Source organism: Colossoma macropomum, unplaced genomic scaffold (assembly GCF_904425465.1).
Source record: "Colossoma macropomum unplaced genomic scaffold, Colossoma_macropomum, whole genome shotgun sequence".
NCBI lineage: Eukaryota > Metazoa > Chordata > Actinopteri > Characiformes > Serrasalmidae > Colossoma > Colossoma macropomum.
Window position 1 is genome coordinate 19,970,464 of NW_023494789.1, and position 27,687 is coordinate 19,998,150.

The window sequence follows — 27,687 nt, forward strand, 5'->3', positions numbered from 1 at the left end:
CTTTAACAAGAACTTGAGTGTTTGTAAAGAGGCCGTTATTTGAGCTATTGTTTAGAGTACGTCTATACACGGCGTGTGCTGATTTTAAAATAAACAAGCACTGATGCCGTTTTCTTTTAACAGATGGTACAGATAAGTTCAGTAGGGGAGTGTTCTAAATGTTTTCTCCTAAAAACGTAAAAGGTAACTGTATTCTGAATACTGCCTTTACACAATGTAACTTGGACTGGATACTTAAGTTGTTTTTCAACAGCAGTGATATATAAGTATATAATAAAATTTATACTAAATAGTAACTGATGACTTGCGGTGTACACTCACTGGTCACTTTATTAGGAACACCTTGTATCTACACTTTTTGTCCATTTTATCAGCTCCACTTACCTTATAGGAGCACTTTGTAGTTCTACAATTACAGACTGTAGTCCATCTGTTTCTCTGCATATTTAGTTCACCCTCTTTCACTCTGTTCTTCAGGACCCCCACAGAACCACCACAGAGCAGGTATTATTTTGGGTGGTGGATCAATCTCAGCACTGCAGTGACACTGACTTGGTGGTGGTGTGTTAGTGTGTTGTGCTGAGACGAATGGATCAGACACAGCAGGGCTGCTGAAGTTATTAAACACTGTGTCCACTCACTGTCTACTCTATTAGACACACCTGCCCTGTTGGTCCACCTTGTAGATGTAAAGTCAGAGACAGTAGCTCATCTGTTGCTGCACAGTACTGCTGTGTCTGACCCACTCATACCAGCACAGCACACACGAACACGCTACCACCACGTCAGTGTCACTGCACTGCTGAGAATGATCCAACCACCTAAATAAGATCTGCTCTGTGGTGGTCCTTACCTTTGAAGAACAGGATAAAAGGGGGCTAACAAACTACACAGAGAAACAGATGGACTACAGTAATTGTTTACAGTCTGTTATTGTAGCCCTACCAAGTGCAAATATATAGTGACATAGTAAATATATAGTATAGTAAATTGACCTGACAAAATGGACAAAGAGAGTAGATACAAGGTAGGTTTACCTAATAAAACGACCATCTCCTGATTCAGAGCAGTTCACCCATATTGAGAAACAAAGACAGTTTTAATGCATCTATAAAACTTGGTGTTGTTTTCATTATTTGTAATAAAAAAACATACCAAGAACTCATAACGGTTTAGTCTAAGGTGCAGCAACACCTTGCGGTTTGAGCTTCTATCTCTGTGTCCCGCATTGAGCCTCGCCTAAGCTGCCGTGCGCACAATGTGTGTGTGTGTGTGTGTGCGCACCTACACACACACACACACACACACACAGGGATCCTCCCAGCACACGCAGGAAAGCGGAGCGGAGCAGAGAGCCTCCATCAGGGCAGCATCACTACCATGCAGGCTCGCATCTATCACGACACGCGCTAAAAAACAAGAGAACAACAGCAACACTAGCAGAGATCACAAGCGCTCGCGCAGTAATGTAAAGATGGCGAGGCTGCTGCACAACTTGCTGCTGCTCTCTGTCTGGCTCGCGCTGAAGCTCAGGCTGCTGGGCTACTGGGCTTTCGTCTACGGCTACTGCGCCCTGTGCACGGCCACCGCACTGCTCAGACTCTGGTGGAACATCTTGCTGCGACCCTCCAGCACCTTTCAGTGGTCAGTGCGCGAGACGCCACCTTCATGTCTGAACGACACGTCCTTGGGAACGCACTGCTACGTGAGGATAAAGGTAAGACAGGCAGGGCGCGTGCATGCGCGGTGGCGAATAACAGCGACGTGCACGCAGAACTCAGAGCTTTTCTGAAGCTTTAGGAGATTTTAGCTGAAAAAGGGCCTCCGCTGCTCTTCAAGCGAGATCACTTTGCATGCAGCACAAATAAGTCCCGTATTTTGGGGCGGTTTTTTTTGCAGCGTGCACCCACACTGAAAAAAGTCAAGCAGTGAATTTACTTGATTCAAATATATACCTCATTTCAACAGGAATAAAGGATATTACATCACTTATTCTGTCTTGTAGTTTTCTTGCTTTTGGCAACTGTTGTGTTGTAAACTAGTTTATTTATTCAAGTACATTCGTTGCTGCACTTTTTTTAGTGTATGAGGCTGGCAAGGTTATAAATTTTAGTAATTTTATTATATTATTTATTTATTTAATTAATTTATTTATTCTGCATAATTTGAAATCTTTAGTTACCCTTTGTATTGTGTTAAACTTTCACGTTGAACGGACCAGTAAAAACGGTTTAAAATTACTTGGAAAAAAATCTTGTTACATTAACGTCCATTACAGGTTAAGAACGTTTTTTTCTTCCCCTGTAAAATTATAATTTTGGAGATACAAAGTTTTGTTCTCACATCGGTCATATGTATAAATATTATTATTTTATTTTTTTTAACTATATACTAAGTAATTAGTTCAAGTGATGTAGGTGTTGCGTAACTGTGTCATGACTTGCTTCACACACAATAGCAATTGCCAAATTTAAAACATACACTGTAATGTCCAGAACAGCTGCTCAACCATGATTTTGCAACATTGCTGTGAGGATTTGATAGCACTCAATCCACAACAGCATTAGTGAGGTCAGGTACTGATGCTGGATGATCAGTTCTGGATCACAACACCCCCGCCCCCATATCACTCCAGAGAACATAGTTCCACTGCTTCACAATGGTGAGGGTTTTATACTTCTCTGTCTGGTGCTTGGTATCGGGCATTGGTGATCTTAGGCTCATGTGTGGCTGATCCAGAGCATCCCATTCTGTTGGTTCATGCTTTTCTATGGAGATTATACAAGCTGTGTGCGTGCAATTGAACCCTTATGTCAGCAGTGGGTGCCCCCTAAAGTAGCTGAATTCGCCAATTAGAAGGGGTGTCTCGTTGCTTTTGGAAATATAGCGTATAATAAACTTTTTGCATGTTTTGCATGATGGGCAGTTTACTTGCAGGCTCATTGCCTCCATATATAGATATATGGAGATAAACATAGAACATTTTCTATGCTGGGTAGTTTGCCTGCAGGCTTATTTTATGCTTTACAAATCTGCCTTTCTGGTTGTTTATCAGCAGCCTCTGCAATGCATTCACGTGCATACGAGTCAGGTGAACAGCTGATCTGAGTAATTCATTCTCACATTGATTCAGGGTGCTATACAAAAGTCTTCACCAGCATGTTATAACATTCCATGTCCTTGCTAATCCCGTGCAGACATGCTGAGTTGTTTTGTTTTTAAAGACTTTGCCCATTGAGAACACTTTTAAGTAAGGACAGTACCAGTCAAGCTATTTTCTCTCAGCCATATAATCAATGAAACTGCCATAAAATTACCCATAAATGTCAATAAAAGATATGGCTTTGATACGGCCTGTATACAGGACTATTTCACTGGTTAGTTTATAGCTCTATAAAACAGGCAGTAGTGAAAGAATAAACTTTATATCAGGATGGACAGTAAGTGCTCCTTTGGTGAATGGGTCTGGACAGTCAATGGCATACACACTACATTCGCTGTGAATCTTAACAGTGGCTGTTTTTTTTCTTTGTGGTTGCAGGAGTCTGGACTCAGATTTCATTATGTAGCTGCAGGCGAGAGGGGCAAGCCGCTTATGCTGTTTCTGCATGGATTCCCCGAGTTCTGGTGAGATGTTTAAAAACAGACACAGATGCGTATAGCTACAGATCTGTTTAAATGTACAGTACTGTGCAAATGTCAGAGACCACCCATTTATTTAATTTCCACACAGCCAAGTTATACATTTTTCAGGAGATGAAATATAAAATGATCCAGGGGAAAGTATGGAAAATAAGTGAAAAGACAGGAGTTTACTAAAGTTACAAAAAATGTCTTAAAAGAAAATGGGACTCCTAACAACCGTGCAAGACCTGGTAGACCATCAAGACTGTCACTATCTGATAAATGGTACTTAAAGCTTTCATCTTTGAGAGAGAGGAGAAAATCAAGCTCCACTCTTGCTTTAAATCAGCAAAAATCCACAGGTGTTTCTGTCCATCCTTCCACTGTAGGACACAGACAACACAACACTATGGGTCTGAAAGGATGTGTAGCTGCCAAGAAGCTGTTACTGGTAAAAAGAAATAAAAGACAAGAAAATTTGCAAATCAAACAAAGAAGCTGCTGGTGTTCTCAGAACAATAGACTGACCACCTTAAAGCCCAGATCTCAACATCACTGAATGTGTTTGGCATTACATGGATTGTGAGAAACAGAAAATGAAACTAGCTTCTGTGACTAAACTTTGGAGGTGTGGAAAAATATCCGTGCAGATTTTTTGGAAAGACCGAAAGCAAGTCTTCTGAAAAAAATGGAAGTTGTAATGAATGCACAGTGTGGACACAATTAATACTGAAAAAATGGCATTATATTTAGGTGTTTAGACTTCTTTGGAATTCTCTGTTAAATGTCTGTTTTCTGTTCTTTTTTCTTGCTCTGAAAAATGACTAACTTGTACTTAATGGCTGTTTTGACTGGAATTACATTAATGAAGGGTGGTCTCTGACTTTTGCACAGTGCTGTAAAAGAACCAATTTTGGTTTACTGATTTTTTAACTTACTGAAACCACTCATTGGAAAGGTTCTTGAGGGAAGGTGTTTCTTTAATGACATCACTCCAAAGAACCCTGTTTGGCACCTTTATTTTTAAGAGTATACCAGATTCCTTATGAAGAGCCAGGCCATATTGTGTGTGTCATTAAGGTGGCACTAGATGAATGTCTGCAGTTAATCCGTTAATCAATCAGAGAGCTTTGTGTTTGTGCTTTAACACAGTTAACACATTTAACATATAGACACATCTCCATTTACACAAGCATGGAGCTGCTTCAAACAAGTAGCATTAGCAATGCTGTCTAAAAAAAACAAGTGTCTTCAAATGAGAGAGAAGAAGTACATATGTACAAAGTTATGCTTTTACAAACGTGACAGCACATGGAGAATAGAGTAGGTGGACATCAGAAGTTAATCTGTGAGAGAGGGGCATCTTGTCACTTAAGAGGCATTTAATGCTTAGACATGCCTCAATTCACACACCATTAGAGCACTTACAATGAGATATTAGCAGGTAGCATTAGGTAAAATTTCCTCACAGTGAGCTACATTATAAGGGTAGTATGTTATAACAGGGACATTAGAGTGGATGGATTTATAAAATTAATCAGCAGGTCAGTCAGAGAGATGTTTCTTTGTACTAAACATTGAAAAATGTTTTTTTTTGGAATCACAGGAACATGTAAACGGAAACATAATTAGAAGAATTGATAAAAACAGAGAAAAATGCCTCACACACAAAAAGCTTAAAGAAAATCAGCAGACTAAAATCTAAGAGAGAGAGAGAGAGAGAGAGAGAGAGAGAGAGAAAGAGAGACAGAGAGAGAGAAATAGAGACAGAGAGAGACAGAGAGAGGGGTGAGAGCGCCCGCAGGTGTCTTCCCCCTCTAACACATCACTGGATCAAAGCAGTTATAGCTTTATGCAAATTATATTTTAAATAGACAATCTACATATACAATTACTGATTCATCATTACAGATCAAAACTATTATAATGCAGACTTGGGTTGAGTCTGAAACAAATCTGAACACAGTGTCATTGGTGAGATTTAGTTAACAAAGATAGTATCCACCATGCACATTTTAATGACATCAGCAAGAATCGCTTTCGGGCAGTCCCAAGGCCTTGAAGGTTCCCGAATGGTCACCTTTTACCCAGTTATATGAAGATGGACATAACCAGTTCCAACTCCTGTACCATCAGCTTCTGCCATGTCTGGTAGGATTGATTAGGGATAGTCCTTATCTCTCCAAAACTATTATTCCTAGATGGAAGAAATATCTTAATTTCTAATTTCTTAATTTCTTATGTTTTTTTTTAGCAAAATAATCTATATGAAAAAGATTCAAATTTGATAATTTTTGATCATCTACATCCCTTCACCCTAAACCTCACCATTACCATAACCCAAAATCTAAGCCTAATCCTAAACCAAGATATCTCACCAGACACCACATCAGAGTTCTTGTTTTCCTGCACTCTTTAATTGAAGTGTATTTAATTTTGCCTGCCTCTAAAACGTCTTTTGACCAAAAAAATATTAACCAATGATATTGTGTTTCAGCCCCCCACCACCCCCACCTATTATCAAATGAAACACTAAGATAGCTCAGAGATCCTCCTTTTTAGCATGTTTCCTTTGGAAATACAGTTGTGTGCAAAGGTTTGGGCACTTCTAATCAAATAACATGTTTGTCATGTGTTGATTTCCTAAGTGAAAATGACTTAACACATCCCCTACAGCAGGGGGGTTAGTCCAGTCCTGTAGGGCCTGTGTCCAGCAAAGTCTGGAGGTTTCCCTAAACTAACACACCCACTAAACCTGGCAATAAACAGATAAGTGTAATCAGGTGTGTTTGAGCAGGTAAATCACCAAACTCTTCTGGACACCAGTCCTCCAGATCCAGGGTTGTGGAACACACTTGTGCGTATTTTAATGCGCAAGCAATATTTATTTGCTGAATTTAACAATAAAACGTCATATATGGCAAAACTTATGGCACATTTTATATTTTATACTTTTTTTTCCCAAATGTTTAACTAAATTAAGCTAAACTTAATAGAAATTGTGCACTAAAATGAACCTATACATACAAATATTGATATTTAAATATGTTCCCTGCAGAGGATGTGCTAACTTACTTTAACTTAGAAAATCAACAAAGCTTGTCATTTGTTTTCACACTTTGTGTGCATACAACTTTATGTCACGGTTTGGAGGGAAAATGCATTTTACGCTGACTTTAACAATTAAAGCTTTGATGGATAATCTATAGGTGACTGCCAAAAGTATGACTGCTTTCACCACAGAGGTGAACTTCTTTGCAATTGAATTAACTAAGTAACTATCAATATCATTATAGTTTTGTGATACCAGTACTGACATAGTGGTAAATGCGTTATATCTCCCAGCACTAGGGCTTCTGAGTTTGTATTTTGTTCTTAGAGCATCTTCTCACTGTCAGATCAGCTTGGTGCCACCAAAGCATCAGCTCACTTTGTGCGCTTTTTGCTTAGCAAGTGAATCACTCTATCATCACTGAAGTTCATCTCACTGAGTAACTGCAATCTCTTTTCATGAGGGAGATTTCACAGATGGCAGATGAATCTTGACATAATGCTATTGAAAGGCCTGTTCTCTGTAAGCAGCTCCAGAGCGTATGTGGTTTATTGTTGTATTATAGTGATATGTGATATGGAGTACACACGGCTCTCTTGCTCTCAGTGGAACGGCCCGGCTGTCGGCTTCAGGAGCCATCAGAGCACCAGAGTGGAGCATGGAACAAGGCAGTGCCTAATTAATGTGGCACCGGCTCCTTTCTGCTCCACTGGCCAATCTCCTGCTCCAGAATCAGGCAGGAACCTCAGGGTCAGTCTGCGGAGAGCTAGAGGACACTTTTCCCTCATGCTCCACTTTACTTCTCAGAAAGTGCAAAGCAATGACTGCTTCTGTCGCTGAGCTGCAAGGGCTGCACAGTGTATCAACTGTTAATCGTTATTGCGATATTAGCCTTTGTGATACTAATACCAGAAGGCTGCACTATTCAAATGGGCCCTCTAACTAATCATAATGGCCATTGTTCATCTAAGTTATAAAATAAATAGCACAGATTTTACAGCCCTCAATGGCATACAAACTACTCTGCATGTGATTCATGAAACTTTCATACAACGTGGAAACGAGTGGAGATTTTAGAGCAAATGATGAAACAGCTTCAGTGTGTGAAATCAAGCACTAGCCTACCAGCACCTCATTTACATATCATATACATGAAGCAAGCACTCATTCATGCAGATGTTTTGATAGTGAGCCAATAAAACGACAGCATTCAACAGCTCGTGAGCCAATAGCTGTGCTCTCGGTGGAGTTTGAGGACGAGCAGTTAGCGTGCTGCTCCCCCCTACTGGCCACACTTTATATAATGTTAAAATTACCACAGCTGGAGGGTATAAAATGTGAAATAAACAAAACATCTTAGTGTTTTTTAAGAAAGTCGAATGTTGTGATTGTGTAGTGTGATTATTTTACTAAAATAACATATTTAAATGCTGTGTTATTGCACTATATGAGTTGCCTCTGCAGTAGCTTGTGTTTTGTATTGTTAATTGTTTGGCCAGTGTCAGTAGTATAAAATAAAACCATAATGTGTAATGTCTTTAGATGCAACATGGGACTTTCAGCATTATTGTTATTTTTATTTCTAAATTATATTATTAATAGTTTGGGTTAGTTAACCACAAATCAAGCATTTTTGTCAGAATGTTACACTATTATCTTCCTACCAGAAATAAGCTTGAGCTTACAGATAAGGTGAAATTGATGAATAATAAAACTGAAATTTGCATGCACTCATTTAACTCTGGTGTGGACTAGATGTGAAAATAGCCTGACATATTTGACATCGAACAGATGTAAACAAAAGTGTTATGGGTTAAAAGTCTCAACTGATTGAGCAGACTTTATGATGTGCTTTTGGCTACAATAATAACTGTAACAATAAGTTTGAAACAGCAAACTTTGTTATCCGTATTGTAGTTTGGCCAAACTGAGCTTGTGAGCTTCATATATGTTTTGTTTTATGAATGTTTTGTAATATTCTAAAGCATTCTGCCACAAATCTATGTGCCATCATGGTTTTCCCATGACACTCAAGCAAGATGAAATCACTCTAATACAAGGTTTCTCGACCACTGGGCTGTGGACCACAGCTGGGCTATGAAGAACCCTCTGGTGGTTCTTAGGCAAGTACTGGGAGAAACAAGTGGCCCTATCAGACCATCAATTGCACTTTATGATATACAATAATGAAAAAGTAATAGACTTAATAATAAGAATGAAATATTAAATATTTTCAAACATGAACTGTGTGTTTCTGCAGAAAGGAGTATGACACTGAAAAATGCTTCTCAGCGATAGTAAAAAACTGTAATTGAGCCAAACCTGTCAAGTCCGAATATGACCAAAGACACTTTATGTTGCTTTTTTTTAATTGGTCAATATGTAGCAATATAACTGCAATATGCTATTTTGTAATCATTGTTATTTTGTAGCACTTTTTACTTTATTTGCAAAAAAAGTGCTTTACACAAGAGATGAGCAAAACACTGAAAAATCTAGAACACTACAGTTGTGAAAAGATGAATGAAATAAAAGCAATTAAATATTACACTATACAAAGTAAAGAGATCCAGTGACTAGGCATACTGTACGCTGAACCAATTTTGTCCATTTTGAGCAGCCCTAGTATGTGTGTGTGAGCAGACCTGTTATACTATAAACTCATCTATATTCTAGCACATTGAGCAGTGGGGCTGTAGCCTGTGCTGAACCTGACTCATCAGAATTACAGTCAGGCTTCAGCCTTTCTGATGCTCAGCATACTCTTTCTCTCTGAGTCTGCACTCTGCAGTTTCTCCACAGACAAAATCTTCAATTAGGGAGCCCTCCCTGGCCCTGGAGATGAGGAAGCTGATGTGGCTGATCTCAAACTAAGTTTAAAGGTGACCTTAATTTTGGAAGTACTGTTTGGATCAACACCAGGGGAGGGGAAAACACTGCTATGCGACGGTATGTGAGGTGAGAAATAAAAGCATATTCATTTCAGCTTGCCGGACCTGTGACCTCAGGATCTGACCCATACTGCAGCAGGGCACTCACTAAAAGCTCTTAGGCATGGGAAAGCTCTGCTCACACACTGCAGTAAACAGTGTACACGTTTGGTTGACTGATACCAGTGCAGAGTGGTATTCAAACACATTTGAATATTTATTATCACACATATACTATCAAACAAGGGTCATGCTGTTTATGACTGTGCTTGTAAAATTTGTTTGTTTGTGTTTTTATATGGGTCCACATAACGATTTATTGATTATTATTCATAATAAAGTCGAGTAGAAATTATTTTTTTCTTTCCATCTTGTGTGCACTAGCGTTCTGTGCTCCGATCTGTTATCAACATTTTCATTCCTTGTTTTACAACCCCAATTCCAAAAAAGTTGTGTAAAATGTAAATAAATATAAATAAAAACAGACTGCAATGATTTGGAAATCTCATAGATCCATAGTTTATTCACAACGTAAAACACATATCAGATGTTGAAAGTGAGACATTTTACCATTTCATGAAAAACATTAATTCATTTAGAACTTGATGGCAGCAACACATCTCAAAAAAGTTGGGACAGGGCTATGTCTACCATTGTGTGGCATCCCCTCTTCTTTTAACAACAGTCTGTAAACATGTCTGGATGGGAGCATATGTTGTTCTAAAACCACTATATATTGTTCAGCATTGATAGTGCCTTTCCAGATGTGTAAGCTGCCCACGCCATAGGCACTAATGCAACCCCATACCATCAAAGATGCAGGATTTTGAACTGTGCACTGATGACATGCTGGATGGTCCCTCTTCTCTTGAATCTGCAGGAACTATGTCCGTGGTTTCCAAAAAGAATGGCAAATTGAATTATCTGACCACAGGACAGTTTTCTATTTTGCCTCAGTCCATTTTAAATGAGCTTTGGCCCAGAGAAGACAGTGGCATTTCTGGATCGTGTTGACATATGGCTTGATTTCCAGTCCAGAATCATGTGAGTTTTTAATGCACTGCCACCTGAGGGCCCGAAGATCACAAGCATCCAATATTGACCATCGGCCTTGTCCCTTGCGTACATGGATTTCTCCAGATTCTCTGAATCTTGTGATGATATTATGTACTGTAGATGGTGGGATATCTAAAGTCTGTGCAATTTTACGTTGAGGAATGTTTTTCTGAAATTGTTCAACAATTTTTGACACAGTTTTTCGCAGATTGGCAAACCTCTGCCCATCGTTGCTTCTGAGAGACTCTGCTGCTCTAAAATGCTCTTTTAATACCCAGTCATATGAGTTAGTTGCAAATTGCTCCTCCAGCTGTTTATTAGTACCACTTACTTTTCCAGCATTTTGTTGCCTCTGTCCCAACTTTTCTGAGATGCGTTGCTGCCAACAAGTTCTAAATAAGTTAATTTTTCATGAAATGGTAAAATGTCTCACTTTCAACATCTGATATGTTTTCTATATTCTATTGTGAAGAAATATTGCTCTATTAGATTTGCAAATCATTGCTTTCTGTTTTTATTTACATTTATTTACATTTTACACAGCATCTCAACTTTTTTGGAATTGGGGTTGTACATTACTTATTTCATTATTTATCTTTTTTACATTTATTTTTATTTGTTTTTTAGTTGAATTATGTTTAAAGTTCATAGAAATCCACTGTTAAAAAAAAACAGTTTTTGTAAAAGTTCAATAAATGCATAACGTTTCTTAAGTCAATGAGTAATAATGTTAAATAATATTGACCAAAATAGTTGTGATTATAATTTTTGCTTCACTCGAGCAGCACTACTGTCTCATATCGCCAGTGTGCTTTCTTCTGTCATACAAGCAGTTGAATGAGTCGTTCACAAAAACAGTTTGGTCGCCTGAATGTACGTATGACACATCATCACATCATCAGACTGATAGAATAGGTAAAGCAGCTCACACCCCTTTACCATCCACATGTTTAGTATCTGTGGATGAAAAGTAGATCTCATTCTGATTTGTACTCTATCGCCCTGTTGAGTACAGAGTGTTTTAACTGTGGTAAGCTTCTAATGGTGGCCATCATTATGGTATTCATTATGGTATATACATTGTAAACTCTTCATTCTTTATTCATATTGCTCTTGTTGTTGTTTTGCTATCTGGTGTCCAGAGGAGGATGGGTTCCCCTTTTGAGTCTTGGTTCCTCTCAAGGTCTCGTCATCTTGCTCTCAGGGAGCTTTTCCTTGCAACTGTTGCCCTTGGCTCTCTCACTTGGGGCTTGGACCCGGATTTCTGTAAAGCTGCTTTGTGGTAATGCCTGTTGTCAAAAACTCTGTACAAATAAATTTGAATTGAGGTATTTGCTTTTGTGAAACTATTGTTGCAAAAGGCCAGTATTGGCTGCACTATGTAGCCTCAACAAACCTTCTAAATAATCACAAAATAGTTTACTCTGTGCATACCGATCAGACTGTTTCTGTTGGAGGTTGGATGAATTAAGGCATTCACATCGCTCAACAAAAACACAGACTGTTTTGGTCGAAATAATGCAGGCCAGTCTGTAACTATGTCACGCGGTTGATTCACCAATCTTGTTTCAACCCTTTTTCATTGCAGCCATAAAATGTCAGTTCTGTCTGTTTTGGAGGTATAATTCAATGGAAATGTGTATGATTTACAGAACTGGAAGCAAACCGGATATTCATCCTCTTAGATGAGCAAGCAAATTAACATTTATGAAAGTTTTTATTGTGTTTAAATGCTATTTTAATTGTGGCAGTTACACATCATTTTTGATAAGTGAAAGCTGTGGTTGTGCTGTATTTTATTATTTATTTATGTAATTTATGTTTTCATAGCTGTGTTGAAGAAGCACAAATTGATCTTTTCAAATCAGATTTGATCATATGCGGTCCTAGTTCGGAAACGTATCTAATTTGTGGCAATGTGATCTTGGTGAGAACCGTCAGATCAGAATTCATGTGTTTTTTTTAAAATGCACATGCACCATAATTCATCTTTATGTGGCAGCAGTACCTAACCTGAAGATAGTGCCAGTAAACCCTTCAAAAGCAACGCATCTGACCCTCTTCACCCTTTGTCATACTCTAATAATGAACAGCTAAGAGCAGTTCAGAGCAGATTGTCTTTGTAACAAAGGCTTGGTCTGCTGGTTGTTTTTTTTATTTATTTATTGATTTATTTATTTTAAACAATGTCTTATAAAAGTGTTTAGTAAAATGATTATAAAGGCAGGTTATCATTTAACAAAAAGAAAGAACACAAACATGAAAAATACTTAAAAAGGGGGGTTACAAGTGCACATAATGTTCAAATGTTCACTCTCGGTTATTCAGTTGCAATGCAATCCATATCTTTTCAACTGTTCCTCTTTTGCCTTTTCAGGATATGCAGGCTAGATATATATAAACAGAAGCAAAATAAGATAATTTAATAACCAGAGAATAAAGTCAGCAGTCTTCCTCTTTTCAAAAGAATTTGGGAAAACCTCCTCTCTATCTTTAAATTCCTCCCTTAATAAAACAAGTTATTGTTTCTAATGCAAGGCTTGATGTCATTTCTCTTAACTTCTGTGACACACCAGGAATTTCTTCCTTTTTCCAGGAACAAGCTATTACACGTTTGTCTTCAAGGAGACCTAGGGAGATCAAGCCCGATTCTTTGTTATTAAATCTAAGGTCATCTGTGAGTATATGAAGAATACAGTTTAGGATTAAGGGGCGTCATTGTGTAATCAGTGAAACTGAATGAATTACCCTTTTCCATAAATCCTGTACCACAGAGCATTCCCACATGCAAAGGAATAGTATCCCTTTATTCAGTTTGGTTCTGTTCTCAACTCTCCCCTTTCAATCCTTATTGCTCACTAGCAGCTAAACACGGAGTCACAACATTTCACACACAGAGAGCCAATAGTGTCCCAGTTAATCTGATAACAGAGTTACAGGGAAATCATTTTTTATATATTAATTAAAAATATCTGAGTCAAAGGGGGCTGCAGGAAGAGGGTAATACATTTTAAGGTGCATCACAATCGTAATATGCTGCAATATATTAGTACTAGCATTTTATCTATATCATTCAGCATACTCCTAGAGCAGCATAAATTGACAATGCTGGTGTATGATCGAAAAAATGACTGTAATGTCTCCCTCAGGTTCTCGTGGAGACATCAGCTGAGGGAGTTTAAGAGTGAGTTCCGTGTGGTTGCTGTGGATATGAGGGGCTACGGGGAGTCCGACCTGCCCCCCTCCACCGAGTGCTACCGGCTGGACTACCTTGTTACTGACGTCAAGGACATTGTGGAGTATCTGGGTAAGCAGAGTGAGCTTCCTTATCTCTCTCTCTCTCTCTCTCTCTCTCTCTGTCTCTCTCTCTCTCTCTCTGTCTCTCTCTTTCTCTCCCTCTCCTCATATTTCTATTTTAAATCCGAACACGTTAGAGGAGCTGATAAAGGCTATTGTAGCGGTAAATGGTAATTTAGTGATAAGCAGTCCCTGCTGTATTATGACGCTCTGTTTAGCTCATATGACCTTGAGCTCACAACTGTCAGTGAGCTGAAGAAGGTGAGTATCAACAGTGAGCATCAGTATTAATTAACAGGATTTAGTCATATATGAGTAGTTTTCACAATCTGTATTAAAAAAAAACCAAAACATTAATTTTACTCATTTGAAAGCCTTGTCTTCTTATACTCTTTAAGGTCAATGCTAAAAAGTGCCATTTCTCATTTATTAATGTGTGTCAGTGTTGTTGTTGCATCTGTTTGATCTATGAAGAATGTGGCCTAACAAAGCCAAAAAAAAGGTATTTTATTGTTTGTGTCAAAACTACCATTTTCAGCAAGGAAGCAAATGAACAAGAATGCACTGCACACTTCAAATCAATAATAAGAGTTTCCACTCTGTAAAAATTAAAAAGTCAAGTCAACTTGAAATTTTAAATCAACCTTCTGCATATGTTTGTCAAATTACATTATTGTTGTTTTCACACCTAATTTGTTTGCAGAAGTCCCAGAGTTTGGGTTTTGTGACATTGCATCCTTTTCATTTGGTTCAGTTAGTTTCACTTTTCAGTGGTAAGGGCACCAAATTACACATGTGGGTGTTCATTGATTGGTCAGGAATTTGATGATGACACATTGAAAGCCCTCTGTTATTTTGACCTTTGCCTCCATTAATCCAGGGAACAACCTGATATTTTTTTATCATAATAATGACCTAATATTTTATCATGGTTTACAGCATTATCATGATATTGTATTAAAAAAAATCTTTTAAGATTTTAAATGTCATACAGATATGTTCTGAATGTAGTGTTTTCATGTGTGTACATGTGCAGTATTTAAAATAAAATACTCCTAAAATGATGTAAAGCTATTTACAGTTAGGACTGAAATTAAGAACCCTGCCACAGAGCACCAAGACTTTTATCCGGAACTGTGAAGCTGCTCCAAAATAAACAGATTAAAATAAAGCATGGAAATTACACCTACTACCTGTAATATGCCACCATGAAAATTGCATGTCCTACGTTTTATCCTATACAGTGCGATGGTCTGGGGCTGCTTTGCTTCTGCAGGACTTGGACGACTTGTCACAATTGATGAAACCATGAATTCTGCGCTCTATCACAAAATCCTGAAAGAGAATGTCCGTCCATCAGTTTGTGACCAAAAGCTCAAGTGCAGTTGGGATATGCAGCAGGGAAATGATTCGAAACACACAAGCAAGTCCACCTCTGAATGGCTCAAAAGAAACAAAATTAAGGTTTTGGAGTGGCCGAGTCAAAGTCTTGACTTTAATCCAACTGAGATGCTGTGGCCTTAAATGGGCAGTTCATGCTCGATCTCCAATCTCCAAATCTCCAATGTAGCCAAATTAAAACAATCCTGCAAAGAAGAGTGGGCCTGAATTCCTCCACAGCAATGTAAAAGACTCATCGTAAACATTTGATTGCAGTTGTTACTGCAGAGTGTGGCACAACCAGTAATTAGGTTTGGGGGAACAGTTACTTTTTTAAATGGGTGACATAGCTTTTGAATATATCTTTATCATCAATAAATAGAATGATCATTTAAATTTGACAAATTAGCCAATAAGTCATTACCATTCAGCCAATGATGTTTTTTTTTTCCACACTGGGTAAAATACTACGCAGGTCAAGTCTACACATAGGCCTTTGACAACTAAGTTTGTAAAAGACATTTAGGTAACTTTTTCTTTGCATACTGCAGATACACAGTGAATTATCCAGTAAATATTTTAACTCCACTTCCAATTCCCATCCGTCAACACAAAGCACACCCCTAGAATTGTATCTAATAATTCTATCCAAGTACTGTCCAAATACTTTTTTATAGAGCAGTGCCTTTGGCCAGAGTGGGTATCAAAGTGCCGTGTCTCTTTTGTCCAGGGGGATTGTGAAGTTTTAAGCCTATAAACCTTACCTGAATAGGACTTTAATCAATCGACTTGTGGGACATACATCTCTTTCCAAGCTGGGTGGGTAATGAGTTGTTTAAAGGAGGAAAAGTTCTAACCCCTCTCCTCCATCTGTGGGGTGATGACTGGCTGCGTGTTCTGTGTTTGTTTACCTGTGTCTCTGATCTGCTCAGTGGAGGGACTGTGTCACATGACTAGAGCGTGACAGCGCAGTGGGAGCTTGAGAAAGCAGAGCTGCTCTGGTCTCTAAAAATCTCCAACAATACTGCAGCTTGTTTGACTAAAATGCAGTAACAGGATTTCAAAGGGTCCATAATAACAGTGCTGTGTGGGAATAATATTGCAGTGTAGCGAATTACTGAATACCAGCACATATATGTAGTCACCATTTATCCTTGCATGACGTACTGATGAGGCAAGGTCAGGTAGAGGTTTGAAGATGGATCTCATTTATCACCTCAAAGTGAACTCCGCTGAGTGTGTGTGTGTGTAACTGACCTGCAGTGTGTTATGACAGATCATCAGTGACACATGCGTTTAGGATTCATGGTGTTGTCCTGCTACTTGGTTTCTGCTCTTTGATGTCTAAATAACTCACAAACTGCGGGAAGTTCCACCCTGACCTACAGCAGTTGTGTCATTCATCATCAGTCAGGCTTCAACATGAAGCTTATACATACTGTGCACACACTTTACTGAGCTGTGGAGTGTGATGTGGTGCCAGGCTCTGCTGATAAAACTCAGTATCTGTTATATCAGTGTTACGGCATCAGATGATGCTACTGTATACTCTTTCAAATCTGACAGAGCTTGTTCAGATTAAACTGTTTTATTCTTTTCTGCTTCTCTTAAAATTATTTCAGAGGGAACCTTACAAGTATTGTAGACATTAACTTACTGTTTGTTTTTTATGTATTTTTTCACGGAAACCATGAAACAAGAAAAAAATTGAACAGTAAAGCACAGTAAAGTTAAAATGGAGATATTCCATTTAGGTTTTTATATGAGGCAGTTTTTTTTTTATTGTTAATAGCTTAGTTGCATTGTCTTTACAATATCACAATTTTCCTCTACTGACACTGTGAAAATTTTGTTTTGAAATACATTTTGTATTGTTCTGAGCCAAACCAGTCTGTGTAGTGCACATAATAAGAGCTCTGTAGAATGAAAATATTTTAACCCACATAGTATAAATAAAATCAGACCAAATCTTGACATCAGAACCAAAAAATTGTGTATAATTACACCCCATTTACCCTGTTATCTATCAAGAAAATATCATTAAATTAATAACATGAATAAAATTACAGTAATAGTTGAATGTCAAAGTAAAAGAGGCAAGTTATGAATGTTTTTATATTTATTATTATATTGTTTTTGTTGTAAATGTTTTATCAGGAGCGTTTTCATCCTGCCCTAGTTACCAGAAACAAAGAAAAAACATAACCAAATATACTAATGCAACTATATACATAAATGAAATAAAATTATTTCTCTACTAAAAAAAACTACAAAAAAAATAGTTTTGGTGAAACTGACTGAAGGGTCAGCGGTGTCGCTGTGGTCTCAGCAGAGCAGAAAAGTACAGGCTTGTTTTGCTGGAGAAAATGCCCCTGACCAATTCAGTGGCCATTGCTAGGCAAAATTAAAACATTATGACGATTGGCCACATTTTCTCCTATCAAAACTTTAGGCGTCAGGTTTAGTTAACATGCCTTACGTGCCATAATGCATAATTTTAACTCAGTTTGAGAGAACTCACATTGAAAAATTAAATGTTAACTAGACAAAAATAGGACAATGAGCAGTTTTGTGAAGTATCCCCAAAGTAGCTCTTTTTAACTCTGTGGCTAAAAGTCTGTATATATTGGCATGTTATTTTGCTAGACCAAAGCCCAAGTCCAAAATCTTGGTGTTCTAATAGACTCAGATCTCACCTTCACTAGTCATATCAAAGCAATCACCAAAGTAGCCCTCAATCATCTAAAAAATATAGCCACAATCAGGCTTGGTGTCCCAACAAGATCTAGAGAAACTCATCCCTGCTTTGATCCAGCAGGGTGGACTACTCTAATGGTTTCTTAACTGGACTTCCAAAAAAGACTATTAAACAATTTTTTATTTTTATTTGTACTGCACTTTACCTTTAATAAGCTAATTTCTAATAACACTTTGTCTTTCCTTTTTATGTTTATATTTTATTTTTTTTATTTAGCTTTTATGTTCTTTGTACTTCCTTTTAATTACTTGTTTTACTTCTTTGAGCTATTGCACTTTGTATTTATTAGCACTTTACTCTTAAGCACTCTTTATGATGTTCATTTTGCTTTTATTTTATGTTGAATTGCCTTTGTGTATGAGATATGCTAGGTGAGTGTGAGAGTCAGATGAGTGTGTGTATATGTGTTGCTGCAGGGAGAAAGTTCAGTCCAGGTGCTGATGGGCATAAACACTGGACATTGTTAAACAGGCACCATGAGAAGGACACAGCCAGCACTCTGCCTCATAGCTGCTGTTTCACAGCGACTTCACTTCCTGTCCTGCCACTCTGAGTCTGGAGAAGATGTGTGTGATGTGTTGAAAGAGTATCAGACCTATTTCGCCTCAGCGACTCTGATGCGCTTTATAACCGCACTGATTCACTCACGTGTGCAGAGACGTATAGATATGTTTAGTGTATTGTACATACAGACTATAGGCCTCAGAACATAGACTTGATACTATTGATAGTTTGTTTCAGATTGGTTAAATTCAAATAAGCATAGGACAAATCAAGCATGAAGAAGCAGAGGTCAAGTGAAGTTATTTTTATTGCATTGATGATACAAGTAGATACATTATGCCAATAAGTTAGCCTACACAGTTCTTTTGAGCCATGCCAGAAAAGGTTACTTGGAGTGACATCATTGAAGAACTGCTTTTGGTTCCCTAAAAAAATCTTTCAATTTGATGGAAACCACTAAGCTGGAAGGTTCTTCAGCGAACCAAAAGTGTATTTTGTATACCATCACTCCAATGATCACTTTTTGGCACCTTTATGTTTAGGATTATACATTAACCTTTTAATCCTGAGAGAAAAAGTGTCTATTTCTGTCTTTTAATCTACTCTTTAGATAGATAGATAGATAGCTAGATAGATAGATAGATAGATAGATAGATAGATAGATAGATAGATAGATCAGCATCTACCAGAAAGAGCAGGGTAAGTAGGGCACAACTGTAACAAAATTGCACATTTAATAATGTGATTTCTCACTGCTGTTCTTACATTTCTTTTGTTATGTCAAGAAAAAGCTGTCACAAATAGAAGAGGCGTTGAGGAAGGATGTGGGTGTGAGGAAGACTTTATTAAAACTAAACAAAGTGCTGGAGTAAACAAAGAAACACCAAGAAATAACACATGAAGAGACACAATCCCTGACAAAGAAAGACTGGAAACAGGGGGGCTGTAAATACTAGCAGACAAGATTAGAAACACCTGTGAACAATTCCAGGGCAGGATTACACACTAGACACAGGTGGAAACAATAATGACAAGGCAGGACTAGTGAGGAGAGGACGATGCTGGAAAGGGTGGGGCCTGGAAAGAGTAACTGTGACAAAAGCATAAAACTTGTACATTTTTAGTTTGTTTGTGCCACAGACAGCATATAAATACTTAAGTGTTTACATAGCTCAGAAATATCTTGGCAGATTTTTATTTATCCACCCAATTTTTATTAAGTGCCAGTTGCCACCCACAGTCTATGACTCCCCCTATCACAAAGGTCCCCCGCCTAGGAACGCTGTATGAAATGGGGGTCATAGCCTGTGGATGAGAATTAGCAATGAGTAAACTGAGGGAGGAACAGTAAAAATCCACCAAATTTCAGGTTGTAAGGAGGCAGCTGTATTCACTGTTTTTGTTTGTTTGTTTGTTTGTTTTTTGAGTAAGCTCAACTTAAACTGATTTGTACAAGGATACAAGAGGGGTTACTAGAGGGGCGCCATCCCGGGATCAGTTTAGTACTTTTTTTCTGAGAGAGTATTGTGTGTGTACAGTGTGTAGTGTGTGAGTAGGTGTTACACTGTGATAAGCTACTGAAACATACACGCAAATCACATTCAAAACATACAAATGTCATGCTTATACATTGCTTCTGCAATCTCTTTCCAGGATACAACAGATGTTTCCTTGTAGGTCATGACTGGGGAGGGATCATCGCATGGCTCTGCGCCATTCACTACCCTGAGATGGTGGCGAAGCTGGTAGTGCTTAACAGCCCTCACCCGTGTGTGTTCGTGGGTGAGCTCTCCTCTCCATCCTACTCGCTCTCCTCTGCAGAGGACAGGATGTGCCTAAGAGCTCCTGTCACATCATGTTACAGGAGTAGTCCATAGAAAAATCAAATGCAGTCAAACAGCAAAGACATGTTCGTTTACTTCTGTAGTTTTGCTAACAAGTAATAGAAGCTTATACCAATTTATAGCATAATGCAGACCGAATCACCGTACACTTGCCTCAAACCATGTTCAGATGTTGAGTAATGTTAAATAGGCTTGCTTATGTGGTTTGTGACCCTGTATCACCCACTGTTATCTATACAAATGGGGAAAAATGAGCTGGTTTTAGCTGTGCAACATACTTTTGTCCATTTTTATAGATAACAGTATGTCATGCAGTGTGAGAAACAGCATAAGCAAGTCTATTTGAGATTACTTAACATCTGAACAGGGTTTGAGGCAAGCATGTGCTAATTTACGCTAGCAGTTTGCACAATGCTAATTGGTGTACATAAGCTTTGATTATTTGCTCTAGCTCAAAACTAAAGAAGCAAACTTTGGAAACTAAACATATTTTAGCTTATTAACTACATTTGAGATGTATTTGATTTTTCACCAAACTGTTCCTTTAACACTAGAGGCTCCATTCTGCTTAATGGATTTATTAGCATGATTAGCATCATTCAGAATGCAGTATTATTAGTCCTGAGAGTGATGCTGTCTTGGGGCGGCGTCCTCCATCTGGCTGCTACTCTCCTGCCTGGAGAAGGAGATGAAAGAGGAGGTAATTACTGGAACACTTGGGGCATAGATGCAGAAGATTGTGTAGTCCACTTACAATGTCACTTTGGATCTGCTGGGAGTAAAACACTGCACTCTTCAAGACTGTTTCATGGCAGCATTCGGTTTATCTATATCTCAAGATCTTAGTATCTTAATATCTTGAGAGTCTTCCCTGTTGTTGATTTCTGTGCTTTTAAAAGCCTTCCTAAAATCTCTTCTCTTCTCTTCTCTTCTCTTCTGCATTTTCCACTCTTTTCTGTTTTTCTATCTTCTCTTGTCTCTTTTCTCTTCTTTCTCTTTCAACTCTTTCATTTATTTTCTCTTCTGCCCAGATTATGCTCTTCGTCACCCCAGTCAGATGCTGAAGTCCAGCTACTTCTTTTTCTTCCAGCTACCACGTTTCCCAGAGCTTATGCTTTCCATCAATGACTTTAAGGTGAACATGCATTACTTTCTGTGTGTGTGTCTGTGTTTGTGGTAACTCTCTGATACTTTGAAACGTTTAAAAGTGGGGAGTTATTACTTTTGTTATAGGGTACACTATTGCAACATAATTCTGTGAATGCATACTGAATTACATAATCATGTAAGGAATTGCATTTACATTCAATCTACATTCTTCTTACTATATATATTATAGTCTATAATATATTGACAGGTTTGAGACTGCATTTAATCAAGAAATGACAAATGTGGCAAGACTGTACCCCAAATCATATAAATAAAAAATGTATCAAATTCAAATATATAATAATAATAAAATATAAATTGTTTGTTTAAATGATCTACAAATGATAAATCATTATCATCATATCATCACAATCAGTGTGATAATTCATTTAAATTACTTTAGGTTAAGTGTAATAGTACCAAGTCAGAAAAGCTATGAAAAGTTTAATCCTTGTACAGATTTATCCACTTAAAAATATTCATGCCTGATATATGCACATTCTAACAGACACTGAGGTCAGTGGCCTACATGAGCAGTGTTGTTGTACACATGGCAAACAAAAAGCCAAAAATATCAGAAATGCTTGTTTACTGTGATGCCCCTGCATTGCAGTCAGCTGCAGTTTGTCCAGGCAGGTGCTGACACCAGTTTATTAGCTGACTGCCGAGTAGCTCCAGGTGTCTAATGTGAGCAAAAAACAGTGGCACAGCCAAGTGCGCTGATGCCTGGTGCTGCAGTGAATTCAGCCGTGATTTGGGAGGGCTTGGTGGAGTGAAGGAGAAAACAGAGCGTATCTCTCCCTCTCCCTCTCTCTCTCCCTCTCTCTCTCTCTCTCTCTCTCTCTCTTGCGCTCTCTCTGTATAATTTAGGGTGGAATTATCATCCAAGAGTTTCAAGCATTGCCACTGTCCAGTAATCCTGTTGAAAAGTGGGATTCTGCTTCCAGTTCTAACGGCGCAAAAGCTGAAAAATGACTCTCATAGGGATAGATGGCAAGATAATTTTTCGGTACTGATATTGAAACCTACCTTGAGTATGGGCTGATACAGCTCTAATATTTCTTTTTTGAAAGCTACTGAGCTTTAAAATGAGCTACTTTTATTTAAAGCTATTCACTTAAGATGAGCATCTAAAAGTAAGCTATTATGCTTAAACTACACAAACACTCCACTACAGCTTAGGAAAGAAATACACAGCTAACAACATGACATCACGTAGTGTGAGTGCATGCTGTTCATACTAGATTTCATACAGGATTAGATCCAATTCAACTCTACTTTTAGCACTTTCAAAAAAGAATTTTAAAACCGTGTATACTATGTTTAACTAGGATCTGTCTGTTTTTAATGTATCAATTTATATTTTCCTGTATTTTTCTGCATGCTCAGATTTTCCTGAGAAATGGATTATACAAACTTTGTATAAACTAAACACACACTGGATGCAATATCAAAAACAGTTAGAATTCAGTTGATTCTTACTGACAGTAAAACTCTTCTTGGTGTTTCTCCTCTTCTTTGTTTATGTGGACTGCACATCTATGCTTCAGCCAGTATTTTTGCATAAAGTACAGTGCATTTCCAAAGAAGTTGGTTGGATTTTCTGCTTTTCACAATTCACGTAATCGGCCTCTTGACAGCTACACATCCTTTCAGACTCATAGTGTTGATACAGAAACACCTGTGGATTTTTTCAGATCTGAAGCAAGACTGGAGATTGATTTTCTCCTCTCTCTCAAAGATAAAAGCTTTAAACATTTTATACTGTTTATCTGATGGTGACAGTTTTGCCTGGTCTTTTTGTCTAGATCTTTATTTTCCTCTTCCTTATGCAAGAGGATTATCTGATCTCTTTAGAAATATCACCTGAAAAATACTTGTGCTCAAAAGGTAGTCTGTGACTTTTACACAGTACTGTACATGGTGTATATTGGCATGAATAGGCTACACTAATACAATTATATCTCTTCATGTACTGGATCTGCAGGCACTGAAGAGTTTGTTCACCAGCCGAAGCACAGGGATTGGACGGAAAGGCCGCTGGCTGACCACAGAAGAGCTGGAGGCCTACCTGTATGCCCTGTCCCAGCCTGGAGCCCTCACTGCCGCACTCAACTACTTCAGAAACGTCTTCAGGTGCGCTACACCTGTACATGTATGCTCTGCATCAGCCGACTGGCTGCAGTTTTCACAACTAAAAAAAAAACATTACACCTGAAATGTACCCCTTGCATTTGTGCAAAATGCAAACACTTTGAGCTACATAATCACACAATTAGTTACTGCGTTTGGCATTGTGTTATAACTGGAGGAAATTAGATTTATTATGAATTATGAATACAATTATCACTAAACTTTTTATTCTAGTCTTTTTCTTTTCTTATCAACAAGCAAAGTGTAATAATACACTCCTCAATTGTCAATACATTTACTGTTGTTGATGTTATAATAGCAGCTGATAGTTATGCTCACTCTGATTTGTACTCTTTTGTATTCCATTGTACTTTCCCTCTTTGGTTTTTAACCTGCTTAGTAATGTTAGAACACTCACTGCGTTTATATAACAGGACCTTGAAGTTGCAGTGTGTGGTCCAATAGCTGCCATTGGTGCTTGCATGCTAGCATAGGGCATATTTCTGATCTTATTGTCCTGAAACTGAAACTAAAGAGAGTGCTGCCCCCTAGTGACCTAAATGAGTACTGTTTGCAATTGAACCAGCAATGCAGACCTGTGGTTCTGTTTCAGTGGTTCTCAGTCTTCTGGCCTGCATGTAGTAGAATTCTCCCTGCTCTAACATACCCTGTTCTCCTCAGGAAGGACTTGTTAATTAGTTCCCTAGTTGCATCAGATATGTTGGGAGCGGGGAACTATAAAATGTGCAGGACAGCGGTGCTACCGAACTAGGACTGAGAACCATCTTATTACTGAAAGTTTGCTATTGAAGACCACAAACCCATGCTTATAAGTATTGCTTATCTTAGTAAATATTGTTCAAATATATGAAACATGAACTGTCAGTAATGGTTTAACAAGCTGCTTTTGTTTAGTACAATGTGGCATGGAATCATATATTTATCACAAAACCCACAAAAATTTTTACTCATTATCATATGGAAACACCTGAAGGTGTGAATGCAGAACACTGATGACTTTAAACATGAAATGCAAATAAAATGTATTTACTGCATACTGCAAAGAGAAATGTAGGTTTCTGTCCTATGTCATATCTATACAGATATCCCTTGTTTCAGGCATCAGGCAGTGTATTCATAACTACTTCATGTCATCATTTTCGGTGATGAAGCTTTTAGAGGCATTAAATGCTTCAGAAGTCTGGTTCCTGTCAACACTGTGAACAGTTTCTGTTTGAAGCATTTCACACCAAACCACTGTGAATGACATGGTTTATATCTTAATGGTTTAAATATGCAGACATTTATAAAACCTGATAAAATTCGCTTTTGAAGTATCTTGCTGCTCAGGAATTTTTCCTGAGCAAAAGAACACAGTAACCTCAACTGTGTTTAACCTTGAGATTTAAAAAACACTCATGTTTATCTGCAGGCAAACTAAAGACAGGAATATGAACTAAGAGCCTTCTTAGTTTTGATGTTGTGAATGACTATTATAATGTTTATATGAGCCTGAAGTATCTAGTTACTAGTAAGTAATTTTAGGAGAATCACCATTAAGTCTCCTGAACCATCAAAAAGCAAGATTAGAGTAGTAAAATTTGCCTCTGGGATGAGATTTCTGTGCATGTATTAAACAAGAATTTAAAATCTGCACTGAATGAAAGATTACAGTACATTACAGACACACAAACAAACTGAAGTTGATAATAAGACAGAAGTTGTGTGTTTTCTTTTCTTGGACAGTAAGACGTTCACAGTGAGGATTTTAGAGCCTTATGTTGAGGAAGCTGCAGTGTGAACGTTGTGTACTGGTGTGCAGGCCGAGGCCATGTTGGGAGCATGTGAGTGCTGCATGCTTGGCTGGTCCTCCATCTGCTCCTCAGACTGCCTTTGTTCATGTCTCAGGGCAGGATGGAGAGTGTGTGTGTTGAGAAAAGAGAGAGAATAGCAAATGTGGCAGTAAGGAAACAGCATTGTCACTAATGCTAGTGGACAATTCTACAAAAAATCGAATTTACCCAATTTCCCCCTTACTCCCCCTTACTTTTTATGTATAAAACCTTATACATACTCTAATTTACCTTTAGATATCACATTCAAGATTTTAAGTATTTTGGCAACAATAAGATGTTATTTAAGAATAAACAGCTGCACATCATTACTCTGCTCTCTCATTCTGGATGAACTTTATGCAAATGAGCTGAGCAGCGACCAGTCAGATTGTTGATATGTGGTGCGATCACAAGGTGATATTTAATCCTAAAAGCACAAAGAGCCAGAGATGATGGTTAATAAAACATTTTTATTACATTAGGTGATTTTTAGAAGTTTAAAAACAGTAGGCTGAAGTTTGCTTATTTAGTTTTGCACTTGGTCTACAAAGCTAATGTAACTGAGTAATGAAAGCGTAAGCTTTTATATCACCTGTTAGCACTGTGCCAACTGCATGACCTATATCATTACACATTTGCCTTAAACTGTGTAGAGTTGTTAAGTAATCTCAAATAGACTTGCTTATGTGGTTTCTGATACTGTATCAACATAGTGCTACAAAATACAGCTGTCAAAATGGCTGCTAGCTGTACTATGTACTTTGGTCCATTTATAGAAGGTCTCATGCATGGTCAGGGTATTAAATTAAATTGCATTAAGTGACCCTTACTCCCACAACGGGGAAACTTCACCTCCGCATTTGTCCCATCCATGCAGTGAAACACCACATACACACTAGTGAGCGCACACACACTAGGGGGCAGTGAGCACACTTGCCCGGAGCGGTGGGCAGCCCTATCCACAGCGCCTGGGGAGCAGTTCAAAGAAAAAAGAAAAAAAGAATGAAGAATAGGGGGAATTTTAATATTATTTGCAGTCACATACAGTAGTACTTTATAAACATTTGTTACTACTTGGCAACTTATTCTCAGCTTTGTAAAAGGCATTAACATACTATATGCATGTTCAGTGTACCTGCATGTCCATAATAAGATACTACAGTATGTTTCTTTATTTGTATTTTTGAGAGTTTGTCTCTCTGTTCTGTGTTCTCCTCAGTTTCCTCCCTCTCAGTCAGAGTGAAGTGCGCTCGCCTGTGCTGCTGCTGTGGGGAGAGAGAGACGCTTTTCTGGAGCAGGACATGTCCGAAGCCTGCCGCCTCTACATCCGAAACCACTTCCGCCTCAACATTATCTCCGGAGCCAGCCACTGGCTGCAGCAGGACCAGCCTGATATCGTCAACACACTCATATGGACTTTCCTCAAGGAGGGAGAGGGACGCAAAAACTACAGGAACTGACTTTCTGAAGAGGGGCCTTCAGCCTGCAGAGGGGACCGGGGATATGCCTGTGAAAAAAACAACAACAACCACAACAACAAGAAACATTCAGTGGGCTATTTCACAAAGATTTCTCAGTTTGCCAGATAACCTAGCCAGAAGTGAAGCTTGTCTAAACTACAATACTTGCTGACATTGTCACGATACATGATGTGTTTATGCTTAGGTTTTTTTGGAGGTTTGTGAACAAGTTGGAATGGACAAGATGCACCAGCAAAACAGTCGTGCCATGTTTTAAAGAGGCTGTGAAAAACTCAGTTTTGTGTTTGTTTATAATTAAACAGTTCGTTGCCGTTGGAACAAAACATCATATCTCCAATTTTGGCCTTTTTTATTTTTGGACATAATTTGAAAAAGGCAGTTCCCTTTTATCTTGTGTCAAAATGTGTCATGATGAACAGACCAACAAAAGTGGTCCAAAATTACTTGGAAATAAATATTTCTCCATTAAAAGTTAAGAATGTTTTTCCTTGTTCTGTAAAGTTTCCTTTTTGGAGATAGGAGGTTTTTTTCCGACAGCAGCCAACTGAAAAATTTAACTAGTTAAAGGGAAATTCCACCGATTTTTCAAAACCTTCTGTATAATTCAGTCATTACATGGCTTACAAAGTCAATCAGAGGAGTTG

The 27,687-nt window shown here is 38.2% G+C and overlaps 1 protein-coding gene across 1 annotated transcript; it reads left to right on the plus strand.

Annotated features, from left to right (window-relative positions):
- The first annotated feature begins 1,430 nt into the window (after positions 1–1,430).
- On the plus strand, positions 1,431–27,473 carry ephx4 (epoxide hydrolase 4). The gene is made up of 7 exons (XM_036569541.1): positions 1,431–1,717; positions 3,542–3,627; positions 13,812–13,969; positions 20,255–20,383; positions 21,477–21,580; positions 23,582–23,730; positions 26,782–27,473. The coding sequence occupies exons 1-7, from the start codon at positions 1,475–1,477 to the stop codon at positions 27,020–27,022; spliced, it is 1,110 nt and encodes a 369-aa protein (XP_036425434.1). The 5' UTR covers positions 1,431–1,474; the 3' UTR covers positions 27,023–27,473.
- The last annotated feature ends 214 nt before the right edge of the window (positions 27,474–27,687 follow it).

What these genes read in the sequence shown, in the direction of transcription:
- ephx4 (XM_036569541.1), top strand. Translation starts at nt 1,475, where the DNA reads ATGGCGAGGCTGCTGCACAACTTGCTGCTGCTCTCTGTCTGGCTCGCG. An exon ending in ACTGCTACGTGAGGATAAAG is followed by an intron (nt 1,718 to 3,541) that starts GTAAGACAGGCA and finishes TTGTGGTTGCAG; the next exon opens with GAGTCTGGACTCAGATTTCA. An exon ending in TTTCCATCAATGACTTTAAG is followed by an intron (nt 21,581 to 23,581) that starts GTGAACATGCAT and finishes CTGGATCTGCAG; the next exon opens with GCACTGAAGAGTTTGTTCAC.